A 25,943-nucleotide genomic window follows, 5' to 3' on the forward strand; every position below is an offset into this window, starting at 1 on the left:
AATTCAACGATTTATTAATTTTATTATTTACACTTCTGTTTCCGCTTCCGTTTCCGTTTCCGTTTCTGCTAAAATTTATTTTTGACATCTGTTTCCGTTTCTGGTTCCGGTAAGACACTTCCGTTGCATCACTAACAAGAAGTCTCTTCGAACGCGGCTCGTGTTCTAATTTCGATTTATTAACGTTAATTTCTTCTGATGGCGACATATATCATACGCTATTGATGTAACCTTAATATCATCCCTTTTCATTACGTCAGTAACACTTTATATAAAGCACGTTTACTTAACGCGTATACTAATAACGCCGTCACTCAAAATCAACACAAATTTTCCTTGTTCCCTTGACATGTGAAAATATCTGTTCCTTTATATTTCATAAGAAAATCAGTTGAATTAAAATGTCATTGTATTATAATAAATATTTACTAAGAAGTTATACATATTATAGTTATGTATGTATATTTCAATTTACTTTTCACATCCATACATACCAGACAAGTCAAATTTGACTTCGTCGTAGACTTAGACAATATTGTAGAAGTGCAGTTGTTAAACACCTACAAAAAATATGAATAAACAATTTGCTTTCTTTGTTTAAATATTCCTGGTGTCATGTTTTTTTTTTCTTCACTGGAGTTCAAGTCTCTTTTGTTTGTATCTTGGATACTGTGATGAGAAATTCTCGTAGCACTGCGCTACGAAAAATAAACTACGCGCTTGAAGTGTCTAAACTGTTAGTTTTATTGTAAGCAATAATCTTTATTTAAATATATTTTTTGTATTATAAGGTGGCAGACGAGCAAGCGGTCATTTGAATCTGCCTAAATAGCGAAGCGATAGAAGAGGGGATGCACAGAAAGAAGATCCTCTTGCTATGTGTCTCCTCCTCCGTGAAATCCACTTCCCCTTCTCATCCTTTCCGTATAATAAATGGGTGGGAACGGAACGTGGACTAAAATTAAATTCTCTTATCTCGGTAGTAAATTAAATTTAAATATATTAAAAAAAAAAAATCTGTTTATATTTAAATATAAGATATATAGTTGGGTATACGCAGATATAGCAGTTTAGTTTTATGTCACATTTTTGCTTTAGCCATGTATATTGAAATATTTTTGATGCCTCTGTGTTATTAAACATACCTCACTCATGTGGACAACATTGTTTCGTTGACATTGAGCCAATCATAAAAGTTACTAAATAATTTTTTGATATGAAATATGCCAATGAAATATTGCCATGCAATTATTTCAGCACAAACTGTGTAGTAGAGTGTTATTCAAGTAAAATAGAATGTAGAGTTGTTATTGTTTTTTTTTTTGTCAGCTCATATATGTTCCAACTGAGGGGCTCGGAGTCTATCCAAATAGGGTGACTAGGCCATAGTCAACCGTGCTGTACCTACGCGGGTTGGTTGACTTTTTCGTATCTTTAAATTTGTTCCGTAGCTATGTAGAGCTGCATCACGATGTTTTCTTTCATTGTAAAAACGTCGTATAAATGTGCATATGATACTCTAAAATCGAAAATTAAATTGGTACATGGCGGATCCAGTCCGGTCATGCGCTTAGTAACTGCGCCACCGATGCTCCTTAATCGTATATAAACATGTTCAATGTTCATCATATATAAAGACCAGAAAAGCATTCTTCTTCTTAGTGCCATCTTCAATACAACTGGCACTCTTGACAGCGGCTCTGAAAAGCGAACTGAAGCTCTTTCCGCACCACTGGCGAAGTTCTTTGACTTACGCTTCGCTTTCATTATAACTTTACTAGTACGATGAGCTGCAGCAGTTCGTATTTAGTCCTTTTCATTTTATACAAAAGTATTCCCCTGCTATAAAATCTAGCGTCGAAACCAATCGAAAATAATTAAAGGTGACAAACATTAACTTTACGATGTCGCGAATCAGACCATATCCGCTTTACACCAACGATTAGAACAGTTTCATGATGCTATTAACCTGAAATGTTCAGATATTAAATCTTTCACTGTCTGAGAAAATGCAGCAACCTATACATGTCTTATTATCGTCGTCTTTGTGTAATGTTGTCGTAGATTTAGTCCAGAGATCGGTTCACTGTTTCCCTAATCATAATCATCACCAGTTCATAGGCTATATTATATCAACTAGTCTTACTGACTGCAATTTCTAGGAGCAATTTTACCATTATCGCAAACAGGCAAGCGCTGAAAATAGAAATATCTGTTATAGAGTCGAGTAGTCTTGTGAAAAATTAATTATTAACAAGTATAGTTAGCTATCCCTTTTAGGGCAAGACATAATCAACTTTATTTTACATAGTAAATGACAACAGACTTCATAATTTGTCAGAGAATGTTTTTCATAATAAAATTTTGTTCAGCGTAAAGCACGTTAACAAGTATCTGTCGGTTTCAATTTGGGAACGGACGGTAAGCGAGGCGTGTCGTCGCGTGATTAACATGATTTGCGCATCTCTAATTTATTACAGAACTCACAAATTTGCTTAATTACGCATTGTTTTATGGATGTAAATTTCTTTTAATTCGTTTGTGTATTGCAAAACAAATAAGAATTTAGAAAGATAGAATAGGATAATGGTATTTGAAATGTTGTTTGATTAATACATTAATTTAATTATTTAATAAATTAATTTTATTTGAATTATAAAAAAATTGCGTTTACAAACGAGGTTTTAATTTATAGTTTTCATTGACCTACTTTTAGTTTGCAGACGTTAAAAGTTTATAATTAAATAATTGAAAAGCTAATGTGCAGAACTAGAGAGTTCGGTTAGGTATTATTTTTCAAAAATGAGACTTACTACACTATAATTAAAGTATTAAATCAATTAAAAGCGACACAAAGAGTTAATAATAACAAAACTCAGAAACCTTTGTGAACTTTAAGTAAAAATTCTCTGTCATCAGATACATCAGAAAGGTTATTTTAAAGCGTTTGTACGAAACAACTTATAAGTAACAAATTGTTAGAAAGAATTAATTACGGCCCGTTTGTAAACTTTATAATTTGTCTTTAACTTTGTTATAGAAACTTAATTATATTTAAAGGGTAATCTTAATTTACAAAGTAACTGGTTTAATATTAACAGGATTTATAGCTTTTATAGACTAAAAAAATGCACAAAAGATAAAAAAGTTCCTATGTCCGTCTCCTAGTTCTAAGCTACTTCCCCATCAATTTTCAGCTAAATCAGTTCGACCGATCTTGAGTTATAAATAGTGTAACTAACACGACTTTCTTTTATATATATAGAAGATAGATATAGACCATTACCACGATATTTTGTACGTCATCATAGTGTAGTTATTAAAGTAAAATTTGTCTCTCGTTATGTGTAGTGAGGTAAAAGTCCTAACGTCTCGTCTTTCTTTGAAATAGAAGTCGATAAATCAGTTCGTTAGCGTTCAATTCTCAGCGGCGACGTTACAAAGAAATACTGTAATAAATATTTGCAATACTATGAAATCAAAGATATAAAACGTGTATTTACTATTTACTATTTACTATATAATGTTGAAATGTATATCTTACTAGCTGTCGCCCGCGACTCCGTCCGCGCGCAGATAAAAAAAAATGAATATGCTCACAAAATTTCATGAGAATCGGTCAAGCCGTTTCGGAGGAGTACGGGAACGAAAACTGTGACACGAGAATTTTATATATAAGATTTACTTAGTTATTATACATTAAGTGAGAAATACACTATCATTTCTTTTTTCATAACACTGGTGGGATTGCCGCACCACATTTTCGTCTTCCAGATTGATTTATCTTCCATCCTTATATTGAAGTGATAAATACATCTAACTTAATATTATAAGTGCGAAAGCTTAGATGGATGGACGTTTTTTAGAAGGTATCTCCGGAACAACTGAACGGATCTTGATGAAATTTGGCATACTTGATCATATTCTGAAAGAACAGAGGCTACTTTTTTTTTAATTCCGTGTGGACGGAGTCGCGGGCATCAGCTAGTAGATACATAAATACGTATGTATTTCTAGTATTTAGTCAACTAAACATTTTTATACAATTTTCTCAAAATTTTATTCTAAGGAACGTTTTTCGCTTAGTATAGAAGAAAGGTAAATGGAGTCACGTACTAAATGCAACTCGTTGAATTTCAATAGAGAAATACAGGCTGCGTATAGTAAATGTGTTTAAGCCAGCAATGTATGTGGACCCTTGTTCCGACTCCTTTGTATCAAAAAGTGTTCACAATATACAGTTAGTTTAGAAACAGTAACGTTTTGTAACGTAGTAGTAAAGTCAAATTACTGATTTCTTTACATACATTGAACAACTAACCGTGGGTTTTTGAGACAAAAATCTCCGTTTAAATCATATTGTTATCTCTGTTTTGCTAAATATAGTGACAGGGATGACGATATGCTTTATACAGAGATTTAGGTCTTAGAAACCAACAGTAATTTATTGAAATAAACAGCATTATCCGCAATTCGTCTTTTATTGTAGAGGACTCTTCAAGGAGCTCCACAAAGATAATAGCCACGTCAAAATATTGACCAAATTTTCAAAATTATATAAGGTATAAGTAATAAGAAGTGGTCATAGACAAAGGCTGATGACGGTGATGATAAAACACTAACTACATCCTCCTCTACTTATTCCAACTATTGTGAAATGTTCCCTATCCCTTCCTTGAGTGACGTGACCTTTCCCTTCCTTTCCCGTTGTTTCGAGTGACGTCACGGATCCGGGAGCAAGTTATTTGCGCCGGAATGAATCGAGGTTGTGTTCCACTTTCTTTTTGTGCGAATCATCACGTGTTTGATGACAATTATAAAAATATTATGACAAATATTATTCTGATACTAGCTGTCGCCCGCGACTCCGTCCGCGCGCAGTTAGAAAAACTTAATAGAGGTATGAAAAATAGATGTTGGCCAATTCTCAGACCTACTCAATATGCTCACAAAATTACATGAGAATCGGTAGAGCCGTTTCGGAGGAGTTCAAGTTCGAACCCCGTGACACGAGAATTTTATATATAAGATTGTAAGTCAAAAGTTCGTGAATTTTAGTTACGTAAAATTTACTTTCAGAGGGACTAGCACGAATATTCGTGAAAACGTTTCCGTAACGACATCGAAAAATTTGCGACACAACGTCATTGAAAAAAAAACGCAATCTTGTCATACGAAATCTAGCTTTTCGACCCTAAATGGGAAGCGAATTTAATTCTTTCACTGTACACAATGTGCATAGAATAAACATTAATATTACACAATTTGTAGGATAATATAATCTGTTTAGGTATGTACAATTATTTAACCTTCTTACAAATGTACTGAAAGTCTGCATAACAAAACTAAATCCTTTACCTAAGCGTAAAGTCTAGAAAGAATTTAAATATGTACTAAGAATATTGTATTATTGTATATCATTGAGTATTATTTATTATTATACAACCATAGTCAATATTTTCAGTTTTTACAAACATCTTTTAGTCTTTTTGTCTTGTACCTAATGCGATTATGGTTCAAAAGCGAATTACGATGGCGGTCAAGGAAAAAGAGTAAAAGTCGTTTTTCGTTATGAGTGACTCAAATATATAAAATACTAGCTTTTACCCGCGACTCCGTCCGCGCCGAATAAAAAATAGGAAACGGGAAAATTATCCTATGTCCGTTTCCTGATTCTAAGCTACCTGCCCACCAATTTTGAGTCAAATCGATTCAGCCGTTCTTGAGTTATAAATAGTGTAACTAACACGACTTTCTTTTATATATATAGACTAGCTTTTACCCGCGACTCCGTCCGCGCGGAATAAAAAAAAAATAGAAAACGGGGTAAAAATTATCCTATGTCCGTTTCCTGGTTCTAAGCTACCTGCCCATCAATTTTCAATGAAATCGATTCAGCCGTTCTTGAGTTATAAATAGTGTAACTAACACGACTTTCTTTTATATATATAGATTATGTGAAATATGAATTTCCTTTTGATGCCCGCGACTTCGTCCGCGTGAAATTCTGTCTTCGGATAGAATTTTTTTTAGGCTAATTATTTTACTTAACCGACGTGCTATGATTTGATGTATGGATATAGAAGAACATAGAGAGAGGTGTGCCAGGACCGCGCCAAATGTCTGGTCCTGGGTCTCTGCCTACCCTTCTGGGTTACTGGCATGAATTTTGTTGTTGTTGTGGTATTTTACTTAAACTTATAAAAAATTACAACAAAACTTATTAAACTTACAAAATATTCACATAAAATCGTATATTCCCATACAAACTTTCATCCCCTATTCCCTTTTGTAATATTGCAGCCTTGAGGGTAAAACTTTTACAAACTTCAAATGTCAATTTATTTATGTCAAATCAGCAGCCTAAAAAATAAGTTTCAAAATTCTAACTGTAAAAATGACATATTAAATTTTCCATCCCCACTTTCAACCCCTTACAACGCTTTTCCCGCGTTATAATGTAGCCTACGTCTTTCCTCAGGCTCTAGACTAAATATTGGTAAGGGTAACAGCAAAACATATTAAACAAAACATTCACCAAAACCTCACATATTGCTAAACAAAATTTCATCCCCTATTGTTATTTAGCACCCTGGGGGGTAACATTTTTACAAAAATGTAATTTCATATTTATTGATATCAAATTAGCAGCCTTGAAAATAAGTTTCAACCTTCTACCTGTAAAAATAACGATAATTCCATACAAACTTTCACCCCCATTTTTTTTTTTTTTTTTTTTTAAAGTCAGGAAATGCGTTTACGCACGCCTACGCCGGGCTGTGCAATGGCGTAGGGAGTGTGGGACTCGCCGGCCACAGAAGGTGACCGGAATACCCACTAAAACCTGACTGCCCTCTAACGCATTATGGCGGGCGCCACGGGAACGCTTTAGCTTTCTTCCGTGGCCCCGCCTGCGTTATCGCCCTGAAGGGGCCTCCCTCTCACGCATGGTTTGTGGGGAGAAGTACGGCGGCGAAACCCCGCCTCCTTCTCCCCACTCTCCTGCGTCTGAGCGGGGGCGCGAGGGGATTATCCTCGCGCTCTCGCTCCCTTTCCTCCTTCTGCGAAATTACAATTTCGCAGAAGGAGGAAACCGCCTCCCATGACCCCTCACTGCCCAGCATGGCGCGAATTACGCCCGGGAGTGAGAGGTCATCACCAATCGCCGCTACCAGAGTGCGGCGCTCTTCGGACCACGCTGTACATACCTGAAGGGTGTGTTGCGCGGTGTCCTCATCAGCGCCGCACTCGTGGCACGACGTCGTCTCTTCTCTTTGTATTCGGCAAAGGTACCGCCCGAAGCAGCCATGACCTGTAAGGATCTGTGAGAGTCTGTAATTTATCGCGCCGTGGCGCCTCCCGCACCAGTCCGAGAGCTGTGGGCGTATGGCCTCTATGGTGCGGGCGCCGTATTTGGCGTCCGCTAGGCCAGCAGCCCACAGCTCTATGGTCATTCGCTTTCTCTCCGCCCGGGACCGGGCGAGCTCCTCTGGAGCCGGGGCTTCGCCCCGAGCTCTCTGCTCGGCCCGCTCCCGGTACGCTTCGGCCAGCACACCCGCTTCTATCTCCCACGGGGGAGTGCCGGCCAAAGCGCAGGCCGCTGCATGGCCAACCGTGCGGTAGGCCATGCATGCGCGCACCGCAACGATGCGCTGCGGCCTGCGGAGGAGGGCCCTGTTTGGCGCGTCAAGGGCTTCTGCCCATATCGGTGCGCCGTACAGGGCCATACTGCGAACGACCATGGCGTACAGTCGTCTGACCTGCACGCCCGGACCTCTCAGGTTCGGGAGGAGCCTGGCGAGGGCGGAAGCCGCGCCGACGAGTCGGGGGGTTAGCGTCCGGAAGTGATCTCCGAAACGCCAACCCCCATCGAGGATAAGGCCAAGATATTTGATCCGGGCGTTAACCTCGACCTCGTCCCCGTTGATCCGGAGGGTCGCTCCTGCGGGCACTCTCCACCTCGGCCCTTTGAAGCAAAGGGCCTCGGTTTTGTGGAGTGCCACGCGGAGTCCGAGCGCCTCGATCCTCCGGACCAATAGGGTGGCCCCGGCTTCCGCCCTCCTCTTGACCTTCCTCCAGGTGGTGTCCCGGACGGCTATCATCGTGTCATCCGCGTAGCAAATGACAGCCATCCGGGGCAGCACCTCCCCGCGGATGGCCCAGTCAAAGCCGATGTTCCACAGCAGGGGTCCTAGGACGGACCCCTGAGGAACACCGGAGGCCATCCGCCGCTCCTCTCTTCCCTCCCTCCCCATGTAGGACACTACCCGCTCTCGCAGGTAGTGTCCCACAATCCTCCGGAGATAGAGGGGCAGTTCATGGTACCGAAGTGCCTCCTCTATTACTCCGAAGGGGAGGGAGCCGAAGGCGTTGGCGATGTCAAGTGACACCGCCATCGCTCCCTGTCCCCTCTCGGCCGCATCCTTCGAGAACCTTTTCAGGGCGGTCAGGGCGTCCAGAGTGGATCGCCCGGACCGGAACCCGAACTGGTTCTCGGAGAGCTGCGGCCCTTCCGTCTCCAGATGCTGGATGATCCGGGAAGCCAATACCCTTTCGAGCAGCTTCCCGGCCTCATCCAGCATCACGAGCGGCCGGTGGCCGGAAGGAGAGTCGACGGGGCGACCCTCCTTCCTCAGCAACACCAGTCGCCCCTCCTTCCACACCCCGGGGAAACGCCCCTCCGCCAGACAGTCGTTAAACAGTGTGCGTAGGCGCTCCCCGAGGTGTTCCAGCGCAATGTGCAATACCTTGCCAGGCACTCCGTCTGGCCCCGGGGCCTTGCGGGTCCCTCTGAGCCGGCCCGCCGCCCTGGCCATTTCCTCCTTCGTTATCGGGGGTGGGGCGAGAGCGGCAGATCGGTTCAACGGCTCGATGTCCGCCGGCATGTCTCTTGTCATGCGCGGTGGTACAAAAGGGGGGCTATCCGGGAACAGCCCTTCGACCACCGCGCTAAGGACCGCCGGCTCCATCGTTTCCGTGGGGGGCGCCACCTTCAGCTTCGCCCGCACCATGCGGTATGGGCGCCCCCACGGGTCTGCGTCTAGGGTCGCCAAGAACTCCGCATAGGCAGAGTCCTTGGCGGCCTTGATCGCACTGGAGAACGCCTTCTTTGCCGAGCTCAGCTCGGTGTAAAGGCGCTCCAGCTCTTCCTCTGTTCTGTTCCGCCGTCTGCGGCACCGGGTGAATGCCCGTCGGGCGGCGTTACTGGCGGAGCGCAGGGCGGCTAGGTCCTGCGACCACCAGTACACACCTTTCCGGGGCGCGAAACCACGTCGCGCCCTGGGCATTCCGGCGTTGCAGACGGCGGTCAGATCACGGCGAAATCTCATCGCCCTCTCGTCGACCCCCACCGTTTGGGGGGGTTCCTCCGCCCATGCCCGGACGATGGCGGCTTCTTCCGCCAGGTCAGGGTCGAGGCGCGAGAGTTGCCACTTTGGGAAGCCCTGGGCGCCTCGCTGTCCTGTCGCCGCCGTCCGGGCTTGTGACTCCTGGGGCGCGGTGGAGACCCTGAACCGGATGTACAGATGATCGGACAGGGTCTCCACCTCCTCAAGGACACGCCAACACGATATGCGTGCACCGATGCCGGGGGTCGCGAACGTGACGTCCACGACTGATCCCCCTTGTCGGCGCACGCACGTGTTGGCGTTGCCTTGGTTCTCCGGAACTAAGCCGATCATGGCGGCCCAGTCCCGGAGAAGCGCCCCTTTCAGGTCAGTGATGGAGGACCCCCACGCTGCGCACTTAGCGTTGAGGTCCCCCATCACGATGACCTGGGCCGGTGATGCTCTCTGCACAACCGGCTCTAGGCCATCCAGGAACCTCTCGAATTGCCGGAGGTTCCTGTTTGGGGAGAAGTAGACTCCTATGAGTACTACTTCTCCCCAGTTCACCGCCACGTAGCCCGCTCCTCGCTCCCTGAGGGAGAGGGGTTGTGGGCTCGAAGGCGGCACCACTATGGCGACTAATCCCTCTGTGTCCCCGAACCAACTGGGTTGGGGGGGGACAAAGTAGGGTTCAGCCACGACCGCAACAGCAATTCTCCACTCTGCCAGGCACTGCATGAGCAGGTCCTGTGCCCGGGCACAGTGGTTGGTGTTCGTCTGTAGTAGGTCGAAATGCAGGTGTCTTGGCATTAAAATATCTGCATTTCTTCCTCTTCAGCCATACGGCTGCCGTGCGGTTGGGGCTGAGTGCGAGGCACTCTGCTCGACGACGGGGCTTTGCCCTTCACCGACGGGGGTGTGCACTTGGCACCCCCCATCACATGTGAGTGTGGGCGCCCTGTCGTTGCACACACGGTGCATTTGCAGGGGGCCTCGCACTCTGCCGACTTATGCCCTTCACTGCCGCAGCGGAAGCAGAGACGCCCGTTCTCTGCCTCCGCTGGGCATAGCGCGCGAGTGTGGCCCAGCATCATGCATTTGTAGCATCTCAATGGCTGGGCCTCCACTGCTTTGACGGTGGCCATCGTCCATCCGATGGCCACTCGTCCCGCCTTAACGACTGCCTTAGCGGCAGTCGCTGGGCACTTGACCAGGGCGGAGCCGCCGCCCCAGAAGCTCGGTCTGATGTTCCCTACTTTCATGGAGCTGGGGGGACACCCGCCGACCGATGCCAGTTGGGCCGCCACTTCCTCAGTGGTCACCGTGTCATCCAGACCGGTGATCCTGAGGACGGCCATTTTGGTTGGGCGGGTGATGTCCGCCCAGCTGCCTACTGCCTCCACCAGGGCGGCGGCGAGGCGGTCGGCGGTTTCCTCGGGGGTGGTCCCCCCGACCTCCATCAGTTTGGAGCCGGTCATGCTCGTGCGGATCCTGACCGACTCCAAACCGAATTCCCTCAAACTTTCACCCCCACTTTCAACCCCTTACAACCCCTTTTTGCGTTAAAATGTAGCCTATGTCCATCCTCAGGCTCTAGACTATCTGTGTACAAAATTTCATTTAAATCGGTTCAGTAGTTTTGGCGTGAAAGCGAGACAGACAGACAGACAGACAGAGTTACTTTCGCATTTATAATATTAGTAAGGATTTTCTGTCGCCCACGACTCCGTCCGCGCGGAATTAAAAAAATTACATAATAAGTAGCCTATCTGTTCTTCCAGACTATGATCTACATCTATGCCAAATTTCATCGAAGATACATTGAGGCGTTCTGGAGATATTTGTAAACAAACCTCCATCAATCCATCCCAAGATTCGCATTTATAATATTAGTAAGATAATAGAATTAGGTTAGTACATTTTCTAAATATTGTATAAAACGATAACATGGACTTAACATTAGCAGTAAAGTATACAAAGTACCTATTTAATATCAACGAACCGTTGATATTGCGGGTTTAAGCCCGTGCGGTAGTTTCGCAACAACTTTTAAGTCTAAAGATTATTCCTGCTCAACATTGCAAAAGTTCTACCGTTGCCCAAAATTTTGCTCGCAAACGATTAATCTATGTCACTGCTCGCTCGGTCTACACATTTTTTATTTATTTCTTTATACTTGCGTAATATAGTTAGAGAGTAACAGTAATATGTACGTACCATACATCGTGAGCGTCGGTGGCTCAGGGGTTAAGCACTTGACTTGCAATCTGCAGGTCCTGGGTTCGAATGCCGCCATGTACCAATGTGTTTTTCGATTATCGATTTACATATGTACATTTATCTGACGTTCTTACGATGAAGGAAAACATCGTGATGCAACCTGCACATATCTGAGAAGAAATTCAATGATATGTGTGAAGTCAACCAACCCGCACTGGGCCAGCGTGGTTGACTATGGCCTAGTCACCCCTAACTTGGGGTAGGCTCCGAGCCCCTCGATGGGGACGTATGGTGAGCTGATGATGAATACATCGTAGACTTGTTTTTAAATTATGTCCAGCATTTGTATTTTCGAACACAATGTGAGTAATGAAAGTTTTTTCTAGAAGGGTATCGACAGTGAATTGAGACATTATTATTAACAATCCAGTCAATTTGATAACCATGTGCGTTCTCACAAAGAAAATAAGTTTAACAATGGTTAGATATATTTATTCAATTGATTAACCTTTCAGAAACCATAAATATATTAGTTTTTTTAAGAGAAGGGGGCAAACGAGCAGCGGGAACACCAAGGTTTTCATCGACGTCCATGGACATCTGCAATACCAGAGGAATCGCAGATGCGTTGCCGGCCTTTGAGATGGAGATATGAGCGGTTTATACCGACTGTTGGGATACTTCTAGAGTCATATTTTTGGCTCTATCACTTTTTTGTTTAAGAGATTGTAAGAGATGACAATTCTTAATACAAATATCACATACATTATGCTACAGTAGTGCTAGCATAATGTAAACCCTAAATATCAGCCCTGGCATACTACTGGCATCATGTAAACATTAACTGGCGCCAGTGAACCCAAACAGTACTGGAAAAATATAAACCAGGCATAACGTAAACAAGTCGAAAGCAAGTTTGGAAATTGAAGCGGCAATTAAAGCATGTTTTCTTTCGCCAACGGATATAAGTACGAAAACTGTGAAACTTGCGTGCAACTGTCAAAGTGTAATTGCAACTTTGCAAGTCATTCCAGTTTTACACGCCGGAATTTAGGATTGACGCTTCTTTATCGTGGAACAGATATTATGAATTTGCTAGGAAGCGATTACTATGGCTTTTACAATCAAATTAACCTTTGAATAGTAACAATTTTTTTTATATTGCAAGATTCAAAGAGTCTTGGAGGCACCAAGTAATGACTTCATGATAAAAGTTAATAAAGCAGAAAAATGTTGAAAAAATATTTGTCATCTTCCCTCTAATACGTTACTATTTTTATAATAACAGGAGAATACTATAATTATTCTATTAAATATTCCTCGCGGTACTCTATCAGGCGTAAGCCTCTCCAATCTGTAGCGCAGTTTGTTCTTCGCGTGTTTGTAGAGTTCGGATATTGATCTCGTCTATTGACAATCGAAGTCCTTCAGTGGGATATGTTTGCGAAATCAACAAGTGCTTTCCACTATTGTTTATTGCGAACATTTTCCCAAATGGCGCACGATTTTTATTGTGCTTACTTGACCTCCTTTAGTAATTATAATATTAGGAAACATTTTAATGTTATACTTTGTCATTTTATTGTAATGATATTGAATTATACAACAGTTGATATTTTACCGAGACTGGTACCATGGTATACGTAATTTAATAAATTAACACAGTTTTGAGCCAACACGCAGCCGCAACGACTAATGTCTGCGTCACGAATTTTGCTATCAGTCTTTTTCGTTGGCAATATTGATAAATTTTATTTACTTGTGTACTTGTGTATCATATCTTAGAAACATAAATGATATATAGATAAGGAAAACCTCTTGTTTTCGTTTTCTTTCTGCTTTCTTATTTTCATTTGTAATTATATCTACGTTTTAGGAATATATTTATTTCGTTTCTAATGCCTTTCTTGATTGATTTTCTTTTGCTATAATGTTGTTTTCATTTTACATTTCAATTTAATTAATAAAATAGTTTATTGTTTTGTGAATGTTGTTTGATTTTTTGCCAGTTTGTATTAAATCTGTAAAGATAAAAGCAGTTTAGAAATAAATAGGCTATTAATATTATATGTAATCAGTTGCAGATAGAGGGCGCGGGCGAGGGCCCGGGACCACCAAACAACAACTCGGAGGGAGCCGCGGCGAGTCCGCGTGATGACAACCACAATGCTTCGCAGCCGCCGCCTCGCGTGCCACTCACACCCTCAGGTAAGCCATAATATTCTGTCATACTTGAAAACCTCCCTTGAGGTCAATGGTAGATAAGTTTGTCAGTAAATCCTCTACTCCTGATTTTTATCTACTGTCCTTTGTAAAAGTTGACAGTAAATCAATGTACACTCGGTTGTTCTTTCTAACGGTTGCTTGCCATATTACAGAAAAAACCACTAGTACAAAATCGTTTATAGACAAAAAATAAAATAAAGAAACGAAACATATTTATAAAGATACAAGAAGATTGGGAATAAACTGACAATGTTCTAATCAGATTGTGTGTATTTGTAGAGGGTAATTGTTGATCACTTGCTCCGGGAGTCGCATCAATGATAATCTCATTTGTATGGAAATTTTCATTATGTAGACGACAATTTCCAATTTCGGAGTAATCCCTGGCGAAACTCGATTGTTATTCGAGTTGGGATTTCGTAGGAAGACGGTAAAATTACGCCTATCTCAGCTTATAGGATAATACGATATTTAGAAATGTTTAAGGGCGTATTAAATAGTTAAATCTACTAAAATCTTTAGTTATATTTATTTCATCTTACTAATATTATAAATGCGAATGTTTGGATGGATGTTTCAAGGTATCTCCAAAACGGCTCAACGAATTTAGATGAAATTTGTCATAGATGTACAACATAGTCTGAATGAATGAGAGTCGCGGACAACAGCTAGTTAAATTATATTTGTCAGCCCAGATATCTTGTGTTTCTTTTTTCTTTTCAAATGCTATATACATAATAAACTGAAGTGATTAAATTAACAAAATTGATGCGAGTTCGTATGCTGAAGGTCGGTACGTATGCAGTCGACTGGACAAAGGTTCGCCTTTTGACCTTTAACCCGAGATTCAGTCACTGCCCACCAAAAGCTTTTAGAGGTAAATGTTATATTAAATTTATAATAATACATTAAACATTAAAGAGTAAGCAGTGTAAAGTTTTAATTTAAACTTTTAAAACAAATATCAGAAACTAAAAAACTAAAAGCTTACCTTTGTCGATACTCGCAATTGTGCAAAGTCGTTACTTGGTCGCTTAAAGAGACCCTTAGTGTTAAGTGACTATTGTAAGTAGACAATGTACCAGGCTATCATAAACTAATAAGTACAATGTGAATAAGAGAGATGTCGCTGCGTGCTCTCGATCCGCCCTTGACCCGGGACTCGTGATGCATGCCCGGGGCTTCGCATTTCACATAAATTAACTCAATGCTACTCGTATTGGATTGAATTACAATATTATGTCCAACTGTATTATCTACTACTTTATATAACTTATTGTTTATTTACTTTATTACGTACCAACGCCGATTCAGGATTATAGAACTGACTAGCTGTCGCCCGCGACTCGGTCCGCGCGAAATTAAAAAAAAACTAAGTAAGTAGCCTATGTGTTCTTCCAGACTATGTCCTACATCTTATGTCAAATTTCATCGAAATCCGTTGAGCCGTTCTGGAGATATCTTCAAACAAACATCCATCCATCTATTATTATAATTTATATAGATTATATTATTATTACTATTAGAGAACAGCTCACTTTCTTTGTTACAGTATTTTTTTAAATTCTATAATTATCTAGATTGGTAATTATTGGTAAATTTAATGAAATTTGGAGTGATTTGATACCATTTACCGCGGGTTTCTGAGACCAAACCTCTCCATGAAACATATCGTTTCCTTCCATTATTTTTGGCAAAACAGAAATATTTTAAATGGGGATTTTGGTCTAAGAAATTCACGGTTAGTCTATTGATTTTCATTGTTTCTGTCAATATCTGTAAAGGATGATTTCGAACGTCAGCACAGTTTCCTGTGACCTAATGACCTACTTTTTGTTTGTGCTTAGCTGCCCTTATCAGGCTTCCCTTAACTAACTAGTTAATTATTACTTCAAATCCATGATATAATTATTTAAGCACAAGAATCTTTTCTAAATTTAATTAATCAATTAATTGCAAATTCACACCTCAATACAATAACAACTTTTTTTTAGAAATCCGAATTTTTCCTTTCGCCTATTAAATTAATTTAATACTAATGTCGTAACAGGCTTTTGTCGTAACAGAATTTTTATAAAAAATCACAGTGTTTAGCCATCAAATTCCGTATAAATTAATGAAAAGCCATTTCGAGGTGTTGTCGCAACGAGTCGTTTCTCTTCAATAACGCCCTAAAAACTTCAACAGAGACGTGCTGTATATTGAATACTGCCATAATATAGATTAATTTGATTTTGTTAATCTTCGCTATTTTATGAAAATATATTTCTACGAATTACATAAAACAAAATTACGTTTTAATTTTGCCTAAAATATCGAACCCAGTACCTAGATTACTAGTCCACTTCGTTCATCTGAAGTATAGTCAAATTTCCGCATTCGCGGATGTTACGTTCCGGAACTGTGCCACAGATACAGACACCGCTATGTTACAATGCTAAAATGTATAAAAATTGTACACAAATATCAAGCTAAAGCATATATTTTATTGAAATAATACTTACAATAATAACAACTCAAAAATACAGAATTAAAAAATTAATAAAACACTAGAGAATAAAAAAAATCTAATTATAAAATATGTCCAATAAGATAAGGATACTGAAAGTTATTTTTACAATTTATATATCCAGAGTGTGGAATGAAGAATTATATCACATCTCTTTGGCAGAGGAGTTTGCGTTCTGTCAAAGTGGTGGCATACTGGCCACCAAGAACTTTGCCTTTTGTATTAAAAAAATAAAGGTAAAAAATATTAAGAGAAGAATGGCGCGGGAAGTTAACAACGAGATGTAGAAGTGATTAAAGTTTGATTGATATGATTATTATTATAAATTTGTATATAGTATAAGAATAAGGATTTAAAAACGGAATAAAAAGCATTTTTGCGGCTATGCTCTTTTTTATATCAAACGGTGATAAACGTGCAAACGACCACCTGAATTCGCCGAAACAGCGAGGCGACCGTTGCCCATAGACATCCGCAAACGCAGATGCGTTGCCTACCTTTAATCAACGGAGAAGGGAACGCCCAGAAAGAGGACATTTACCCTTCCTATGCGTACCTCTTACGCCAAATCCACTTCCCCTTCCTTTCCTTTCCTAATAGGAAAAGGGTGGGATAGGAAAGGAAAATTAGGCCTCCGGGACCACACTCATCAGACGAAACGCGGAATGTTTTCAATTTATACACAGCTTGACATATAGCAGGACAAACTGTGGAAGAGAATGTAAAGAAAGGTCAGTTAGGCAATTATGTTCGCTATTTTTTTCTTTTCCTATTCAGCTTACAAACGAGTCTTTATACAAATGGCTCGTTGCGTACCTTTTTAACATATATTTAGGAAAAGTGTTTTCATAAGTAACGTGTTCAACATAAATTAATGAAAGTTTGTCAATAGATGGCGTTGTTGTATAGGCAGTATAAAACTTATAAAAGTATAATAAAGCATCTTTTGTATTAAAGAAAATTACAAAATAATGGAATAGTGATTTTTACACAACAAAACGTTTCGACAAGTCACGCGTCAAATAAATGCACTGGGAAATATCGAGTTATTATTCAATATTTTACATTGCTTCAATGTCCTCGTGAATTTCAAATTCACGTTTTTATGAATGAAAGACAAATTTATGTAATCGACTTAACCAATAAATTCTCTATTGTTTGATTAACTTAATAACATTATATTAAAGTGTTATAAATATTTCTTAAATTAAAACTCATTTATCCAAAAAATATTATGAATTTTATTTATATCAGTATATTCTAAGAAATAAAACATACTAAAATAAGACAAAAAATTGCGACGCAGTTTTTTCTCAAGAAATTTTCATACTCATTAAATAGGTCAAGAGTACAGTTGCACGTCTATAAAAAGGTGAGAAAACAGTATGAAACAAGTTTAAAACAGTAAATACAGTGGTGTGTTTGTCTTAATAGTGTGTTTATCACTTTGCAACTATGCAATGATTCAAAGATATAAATACAATTTTGCATATTGGCATAAAATAAATAACTATTCTAAGAGTAGAAATAAAATTTATAAAAAAAAAATAATGATATACGTTCACTTCCTCGCACAATCCAAGAATAGATACATTTTTCAATTTCTAATACTATATTTAGGATCTACGTGGTCTCCTACTTCGAGTTTCTGCTATGCAAGGAAATTGTCATTTTAACGACTTACCTTATACATTGGTATGCGCCTTGATTTCTACTAGTTAGTAATTTTGCTAATTAACAATTACAGGCGCTTCTTTATATTTTTTGAAATCTTGTATTACGATTTATCATTTACAAAAATATATTCTTAATTGAGAAAAAGTTCTAATTGTTTGATAAATAATAAAATAACTGATAAATAACCATTGGCCCTGTATTCTTGAAGGGTTCATCGCGCTGGATCTATTTCTGCTGCACTAAGATACCGCATAACGCTATACAGAAGGTCGTGTCTACACTGCGGTAAAATTAATTCGCCTTAAATTCTTTAATTATCGCTCAGTTTTCGCTAGTTTTTATGTATCGATAACTTTGACATTTTTTAAAGATATAAAAAGACGATACCAAACATTCAAATACAATATCCAATAGTTTACGAACAACCTTTCTAAAAATCCCACAAATATATTATGTTACAACATTTTACGTAATTTATTTTCAAATTAACTTTAAGCTAAGAAATTTTTACTTTAAAATCACTACACATCGTAAATATGTTTCAAAAATATTGTCTTGTTAATTAAATTATTGTCATATTACCTAATTTGATTTTATTTATTTACATTACGATGTTACTTTTCAATAAACATTAACAAATAATGACTATAATTAGACAATCACTATGTTTCTTAATTATATAATTAATAATGATTTTTTTATTTCATTTACATAATTATTATCTTAATTACTTGATGTATTACACCATCATAATATATAGAGCTAACCATTTGAGTACAGAACTAAATATCGATAAGTAACACCGTAAGAAGGACTGATAGTTAAATTTTTTTCAACTAAACGTCAAAGTTTTTTCAACAAAACTAAAGCAAATATATCTCAAAATCTAAGTGTATTTTATTCTCAAAGTAAATAACAATGAATAAACAATTAAGTGCCAGTGATTGTGAACTTTATGATATTTGTGAGAGGATTGAAAATGACATTCTGTTTGATTCAGCATTCGATGACGATTTATATAACATATGTGTACATATTGATTCACAACCCAAGTGAGTACCTAATGAATAAAGTTTCAGCGTAAGTTTACATTGTCAAAATACATGTACAAAACTTATCATTACTTTGCAATCATTGAGGTTATCATTAAAAAAATAACCATATGTTTTGATACATGTGTTTCGGTTCTAAATTTATACTTACGCAAAAAAAGACTATCACACGAAGTATTGTAAAGTTAACAATATTTAAAGTGAATATTGTTGATGTTGTTATATTTACAGGAACGAGGTACGAGGTAAAAAACGAACGAATTCAGAGGATAATTATGTTACAACTAAAACAAAAAGAATAAATTTAAATTCACCAGATGAAGAAAACGACGTAGTCCTTGAGTCAACATTTGATAACAGAATTATTATGTACAAGATTGAGAGCAGAGTGAAATTATTAAAAGCGTTAAATCTATTTTTAAATTCAATTAAAACTGATATTTTTAAAACGATTAAAATGTGTTTTCAACATGATCATGTTTACTTAAGAATCCATTTTATATTGAATGCTGATTTTGTACATTGTATTGAAAATGATAAGAAAACTTTTAGTTTTAAGACATCTAATTTTCCTGTTCATCAAAGTGGTAGATTGAATTTTTTTTATTCTTCTTTAACGCAGGATTTGCGGAATAAAGTGAACGCTTTTGTAAAAGAAAATAATAATTGGAAACTTGAAAATATTAAATATTTAAATATGACAGTAAATAAATGCGATTGTTATTAAAGTTTTCTTTTATTTACCTCTAAATGTTTCCTTTAAATGTAAATTTATTAAAGCTAATACCCAAAAAGAACCGACTTTCTTTAATGTAACGTTTGCACTTCAAATATGGAATGACAAAAAAAGAAAAGATTCTACTAAAATCGATCTACTAATCAAAAAACGTATTAGACAAAGCAAAGATTTTGGTCTCAGAAATCCACAGTAAATCAGAAAACTTAAAAAGAAATTAAAATGACGAGGCATGAAACCATTGATATAAATTACGTCGCCTGCGACTCCGTCCGCGCGGAAATAAAAAAAAACTTAGGTCAAATTTGATCGAGATCCTTTAAGCCGCTCTGGAGATACCTTCAAACAAACATCCATCCATCTTAACGAGTGTTGATTTACCAGTCCAAATCTAAAATTAGTTTGATTTCTTTCTGTATTTTACTAACAAGGATTAAAAACGCGTGATCGAGCTATCGCAAGCTGAAATCTAGTTGGACTTTCAATTTATTATTGTATTACAGAAGTGCTAAAAGCGTACGGCGAGAGATTAACGGAATGGGAGAGGAACGAAGTGAGGAAGTACCCAGAGGTTTGGTTCGTCGGTTTGGAGGCGAACAAGGTGCAGGCGCGAGCCAATTTACCCAACAATTGCGGTTTTGATGATGAAAATGGCAGTTACAATAAAGTAAGATATTAGAAAAAATTTATAACATACTTAAACAAATAGTTCAAAACGTAAGCATAGCACTGAAATTTTATCATTAAATATACAGCATGTGCTATGTTTATTTACTTGGTAGACGATGAAAGCAATTTTTATATTGATGGACATTATGTCTTGTAAATGCGTAACACTTTATCAATCTGCTAATTTCCGTTCACCTAGATGAATGATATAAGAATAAAATTAAAATCAAACATCACAGTCTAATTAATTTAATTTTCCATGTCCTCCAGCAAATGCACGACCACATAGCATACCGATATGAGATCCTGGAGGTGATAGGCAAAGGCTCCTTCGGGCAGGTGATCCGAGCGCTGGACCACCGCACTGGCGACCAGGTGGCCATCAAGATCATCAGGAATAAGAAGCGCTTTCATCACCAAGCCCTCGTGGAGGTCCGCGTGCTCGACCACCTGCGTCTTAAGGATAAGGACCAATCGCACAACGTCATACACATGCTAGACTACTTCTACTTTAGGAATCATCTTTGTATCAGCTTTGAGCTTATGAGGTTAGTATTTTATAGCGATATATTGTATGACGTATGTATAGACAAAATTGTATCTGGCAACGGAAAGGAAAGGAGTAGTTGTAAGTATTCACGTATTAATCATTTTGTTAAGAAAATTATGCAACGTTAACACCTCTAGCTATATTAATCCATATTTAATACTTCCAGTATAAACCTGTACGAACTCATAAAGAAGAACAACTATCAGGGCTTCAGTCTAAGCCTCATCCGGCGGTTTGCGAGCTCCCTGCTGCGCTGCCTCAGGCTACTGGAGGCCGAGAACATTATACATTGCGATCTAAAACCGGTAACAATCTAACAGTACTGTAGAGTTTCAATGACAAAACGTTACGATTTTATCTTTACCTAGGTAATATTGATAAATAAATATTAAATTACCCAAAAAGATCACAGATCAATTCTTTGTCGCCCTTTTACATTGTTTTACAAGATTATTTAGTCTACGATTAATCATAATTGTCCGTTTACAGAGCTGGGCATTAACTCGTTAATCCGTTAATCGTTAATTAACGAAGTTAACATTTTGCTTAACGGATTAACTTTTAAGTTAACTTCAAAAAGTGTTAACGCTTTTGTTAACTTCCGTTAAACTCAACTTCCGTTAATAAAAGTCCGTTAATCGTTAAATTAGAAACTTGGAGACGTGCTGTCATTTTGTTTAAATAACGTGCCACGCCACGCTCGTAAGTTCAACTATGTTGGGCGACTGTCGGCGACTCGAATGGTGAACCAACGAGTTGATAATTGATATATGTGAAGTTCGCGTGCAAGTGTGATGCATCAGAGCATCCGGGAAAGACGTGACCAACAGGACCAAAACAAAAGAAGGTTCGAAATAGTATATTTCATTACGAGTATATAAAAGCATGAGTATGTAATAGCCCACATTCCGAACGCTCTTCGCCCCTGCAATACGCCACTTTTTGAGCAACTGTATTAAAACACTTTTTACTCGTGCCTTCTCTTTCCCAACTGTAAAAATGATGTCTATTAAAAAGAAAAAACCAACCACGAAGTTTTTACAAAAAAAAAAATCATTGAAGTTTTTATGATTCATGCAAATATTTCTAAAAAGAAGCTCCTAATTTGTTACAATATCAGATTTAATGATTTGATTCAATGAATTAGGTTAGGTTTCATTTTATTTCATCTCATTAAATTTCATTTTCATTTCATATCAATAAAAATAATCTACTGAAACCTTGGCTGTTTGGGCATGGTTCCCTTTGCCTACCCAGAATGGGCGAAGAAAACAAAAAAATCTTTGTTTGTATTCTTTTACGGTTGGCGCCATTTTTCAAACATTTTAGTTAGTTGAGTTTATTGTGTTTTTAGCCGACTTCAAAAAGAAGGAGGTTATCAATTCGACTGTATTTTTTTTTATTATTCTAATAAATTGCTTAATTTTTTCGCAACCGTATTAAAATAGTTGTTTAGTACACGTGCGGAACTGTCATTACAACTAGTTCCTACTGTCAACCCTCACCTTCGGCTGCGCCTCGGCTCGGGTAGACATTTGTCGGAACTCTTTGCAATGACAGGCTTTCCGCACTCGTAATGAAATATACTATAATGCATTCATACTTGTCTCTAATACTAATGTGTTATAGAATGTACAGTCAAATTACTATTTTAAATAAGTGTCGCCACAATAAGTTTGAAATTAGTATGTATAATTTTGGTATGGTTAACTGTTAACGATTAACTTTAACTTGCGTTAAATTTTCGAGAATTTAATGCTTTAACGATTAACGAAGTTAATTTTTTAATTAACGGATTAACGATTAACGAAGTTAACTTTTCGATTAACTGTGCCCACCTGTGTCCGTTTATTTTAGGAAAATATTTTATTGAAAGCTCGAGGCAGTTCATCAATAAAGGTGATAGACTTCGGCAGCTCTTGTTACACGCACGCGCGCGTCTACACTTATATACAGTCGCGCTTCTATCGCAGCCCTGAAGTTATCCTCGGACTGCAGTACGGGGGACCCATTGATATGTGGAGTATGGGTAAGGAACGAAGCAACGTTTCATAATAATTTGAACCAACTTTCTTTTCTGTATGTAGTGCTAATTCACAACTGTTAGAACATTGCAGAAAGGTATACAAATCGAATGATACCTCATTATTCAAAATTTGTCAAGCCGTTACGCTAAAGGTCACAATAGGAATCAAATAATAAAATATTTTTATTATAAGTTCCAAGATTACGTATAACGCTTTGATCTATTGATATCTTTCTTACATTTTACATCAGCTTAATCACCATAAACCCATGATGAGTGCCGTTCGATGTGTAAATGAGATGGTCATGGAATGTTTGTGGGCAACCTGTTGCTTACGCAACCTGTCGCTACTCGCTGTAGAAAGCCAAGAGAAAGGCGTTCGTACACTACTGCTATAAACTTCGTAAAAGGCGCGACCTGTAATATGTGAGATCGGATTCGCAACGATCATTATGGTTTATTATCCAGATAATTTAAGCCCTAATAAGGAACAATAAAGGACAAAGAATATCGCTTTATCAAACAATTTACTCTTTTCATATTAACCAAATATACATAGGTACATAATAATAATTATTTTCAAGTTAGTTCAATGCAATTTTTAAATAATACTGCATTCTTAATCTGTAATCTTGAGTGTTCTACGTATTTGTATAGGATGTATCCTTGCGGAGCTACACACGGGATACCCGCTGTTCCCTGGGGAGAACGAGGCGGAGCAGCTGGCCTGTATAATGGAGGTGCTGGGTCCGCCGCCTCCAGACCTACTGTTGCACGCCACCAGGAAGAGACTCTTCTTTGGTACGTCAATGTCCAGAATAAGGAGATGAATGAGCAGCAGCTAATGTAATTTTAAATGGGAACGAGGACCCAGAAATTCATACAACAATACAGGAACTACTGTGCTACCTGTTTTAAATAGTATGTTCTCTTCTTAAAAGTCTCTAAGTATTTGTTTTGGAATAGGTCTCTTTTGTTGAACAAATCGTGCAAAGGTCTTATTGCTGCGGTCCTTAGTGTTAAATATTTTATTCTTTATATGTGGCAATGATATATGTCATCTGTCACTGTAATGTCATCACACAGAAAAAATGTAAGTTTGCTTTTGTAAGAGTCTAACAAAGAAAAAAGAATGTGCTTGTACTACGCCGAAATAAAGTGATTTGTCAGTGTTTTTAGTATTCATTATCCAACATAAAAGTATAACATTAAAACTTAGCAAGTACGTCTTTCAATAAAGCACGCAAAACTTAGTAATAATAATCATCACATAAATTTGCTTATCATTAAAAACACTACAATATCACTTGTAGTTTTTATGCTGTGTTTAGACTTTTGGTATTCTTACGTGGTCAAAAGAGTTACTTGTATTTATGCCCTTAAATACTTAACAGGAATGAATCACGTAGCAAATTCAATTCACTTATAAGGTCTAAACTTTCCAGTTTGATTGCAATTCTAATGAATAGGACTAGAGCTAGACTGTTGTTGCGTAAACGTCGTTGCGAAATCCGAGCCTAGAGCGCAGCCTAGCGCTGGACTGCACCCATTTGTTGCTAACTTGTATCAAATAGGAAATCCGTCTGTTTTAAATCAAATAAAAACGTCTCAAGACTGAGATGGGGTCATTGACCGTTACAACACCTGTTAGCTTTTCACTTAAGTTTTTATATAATGTTATAAAAGCAAATGTTGAATCTGATATAAAATGTGCTATGTTGGATAGTAAGCCGATCTTAAAAATCTAACCCTAGTAACTCAAAGTTTCCTAGACAACTAAAACTCTTATTAAGTTTATAATAATTTTCAAACCCTTTAAAAGGTCGATCCAAGAAATTACCTACTAAATAACTCCAGTTATTATAATTATCAATAGTTGACCGTACAGCTTTGTGTCCTTTTATAGACTCTAAGGGTTGTCCGCGCACTGTGACCAACTCGAAAGGTCGCAAGCGGCGACCGGGCTCGCGCGCACTCTCTGCCGCGGTACGGACCGACGACCCAGCATTCCTGCACTTCATACATCGCTGTTTAGAGTGAGTATATAAAGCCAATGTACACGGACTTTAAGCAGAATTAAATTAGGTCGTAGAATCTGTACAAATTCCTATTACTAAGCATTTTCATTCAGCATAATCGTATTTGACATTTTAACGCAGTGACATAAGCCTACTCAAGAATCACAGGAAGTTGATAGGAGCACGTAGCAAAGTTTTTTGCCGACCCTAAATATATCTGACATAATATGACAAATACTCAAGTATTGTAAATGTAACCAATAGCAAATACACGCTTTTTATCTGTGCTTTTTACAAACGATAGATTAAAACCCCATGGAAAAGAACTTTTTGATTTGTTTACAAGATGACAGCTAAATATTACTTCATGTAATAACTAACATGTATTTGAAGGGAAAGCGGAAAATGTTGAAATACCGATTTATTGGCATCTTTAACAAGCAATTACTGATTTTTATACGTAAAACGATCTTAGTACGGCTTGACCTTTGCGAAAGGGAGAAATCTCGTTCCCATAGAAATAGTTTATATGGCGTATTGGAGGGATATTATATTAAATATTAATATGTTAAATCAAAGTGAAAAGTTCTAGAAAACATATAAATATTACCATGTTATATTTATGTATTTCGCTATCTTATATAATCGAAAATTTAATTATAAATAAAATTTATGGCGGAGAAAATAGCATGCTAAAAATATATTTCACCGAATTAACATAATCTTTTATATAAACTGTCAATTATAACAAATTTAATAAATAAATATGTTAATTATGTTCTTACAACAAATACATATTCATATAAAGATTATTTCAACACCGGATCAAGCGTATTTGTAACTTTTTTTTAATATAACAAAAAATATATTAAATTATATAAAGAGTGGATAATAATTTAAGAATGCAACAGTAATACAACTCACACACACAACT

At 38.2% G+C, this 25,943-nt stretch overlaps 1 protein-coding gene across 2 annotated transcripts in view; it reads left to right on the plus strand.

The window, feature by feature from the left end:
- LOC106712784 (dual specificity tyrosine-phosphorylation-regulated kinase 2) overlaps nucleotides 1–25,943 on the plus strand; it is a 44,546-nt gene that overhangs the window by 11,869 nt on the left and 6,734 nt on the right. For both annotated transcript variants that reach the window (XM_045677812.1, XM_045677805.1), the window contains exons 2-8: nucleotides 13,625–13,754; nucleotides 20,250–20,413; nucleotides 20,686–20,963; nucleotides 21,132–21,270; nucleotides 22,823–22,994; nucleotides 23,649–23,792; nucleotides 24,898–25,027. In XM_045677812.1, coding sequence (XP_045533768.1) covers nucleotides 13,625–13,754; nucleotides 20,250–20,413; nucleotides 20,686–20,963; nucleotides 21,132–21,270; nucleotides 22,823–22,994; nucleotides 23,649–23,792; nucleotides 24,898–25,027 — 1,157 coding nt within the window. The remainder of the gene's footprint in view (nucleotides 1–13,624; nucleotides 13,755–20,249; nucleotides 20,414–20,685; nucleotides 20,964–21,131; nucleotides 21,271–22,822; nucleotides 22,995–23,648; nucleotides 23,793–24,897; nucleotides 25,028–25,943) is intronic.

This window comes from Papilio machaon, chromosome 1 (genome assembly GCF_912999745.1).
Source record: "Papilio machaon chromosome 1, ilPapMach1.1, whole genome shotgun sequence".
NCBI lineage: Eukaryota > Metazoa > Arthropoda > Insecta > Lepidoptera > Papilionidae > Papilio > Papilio machaon.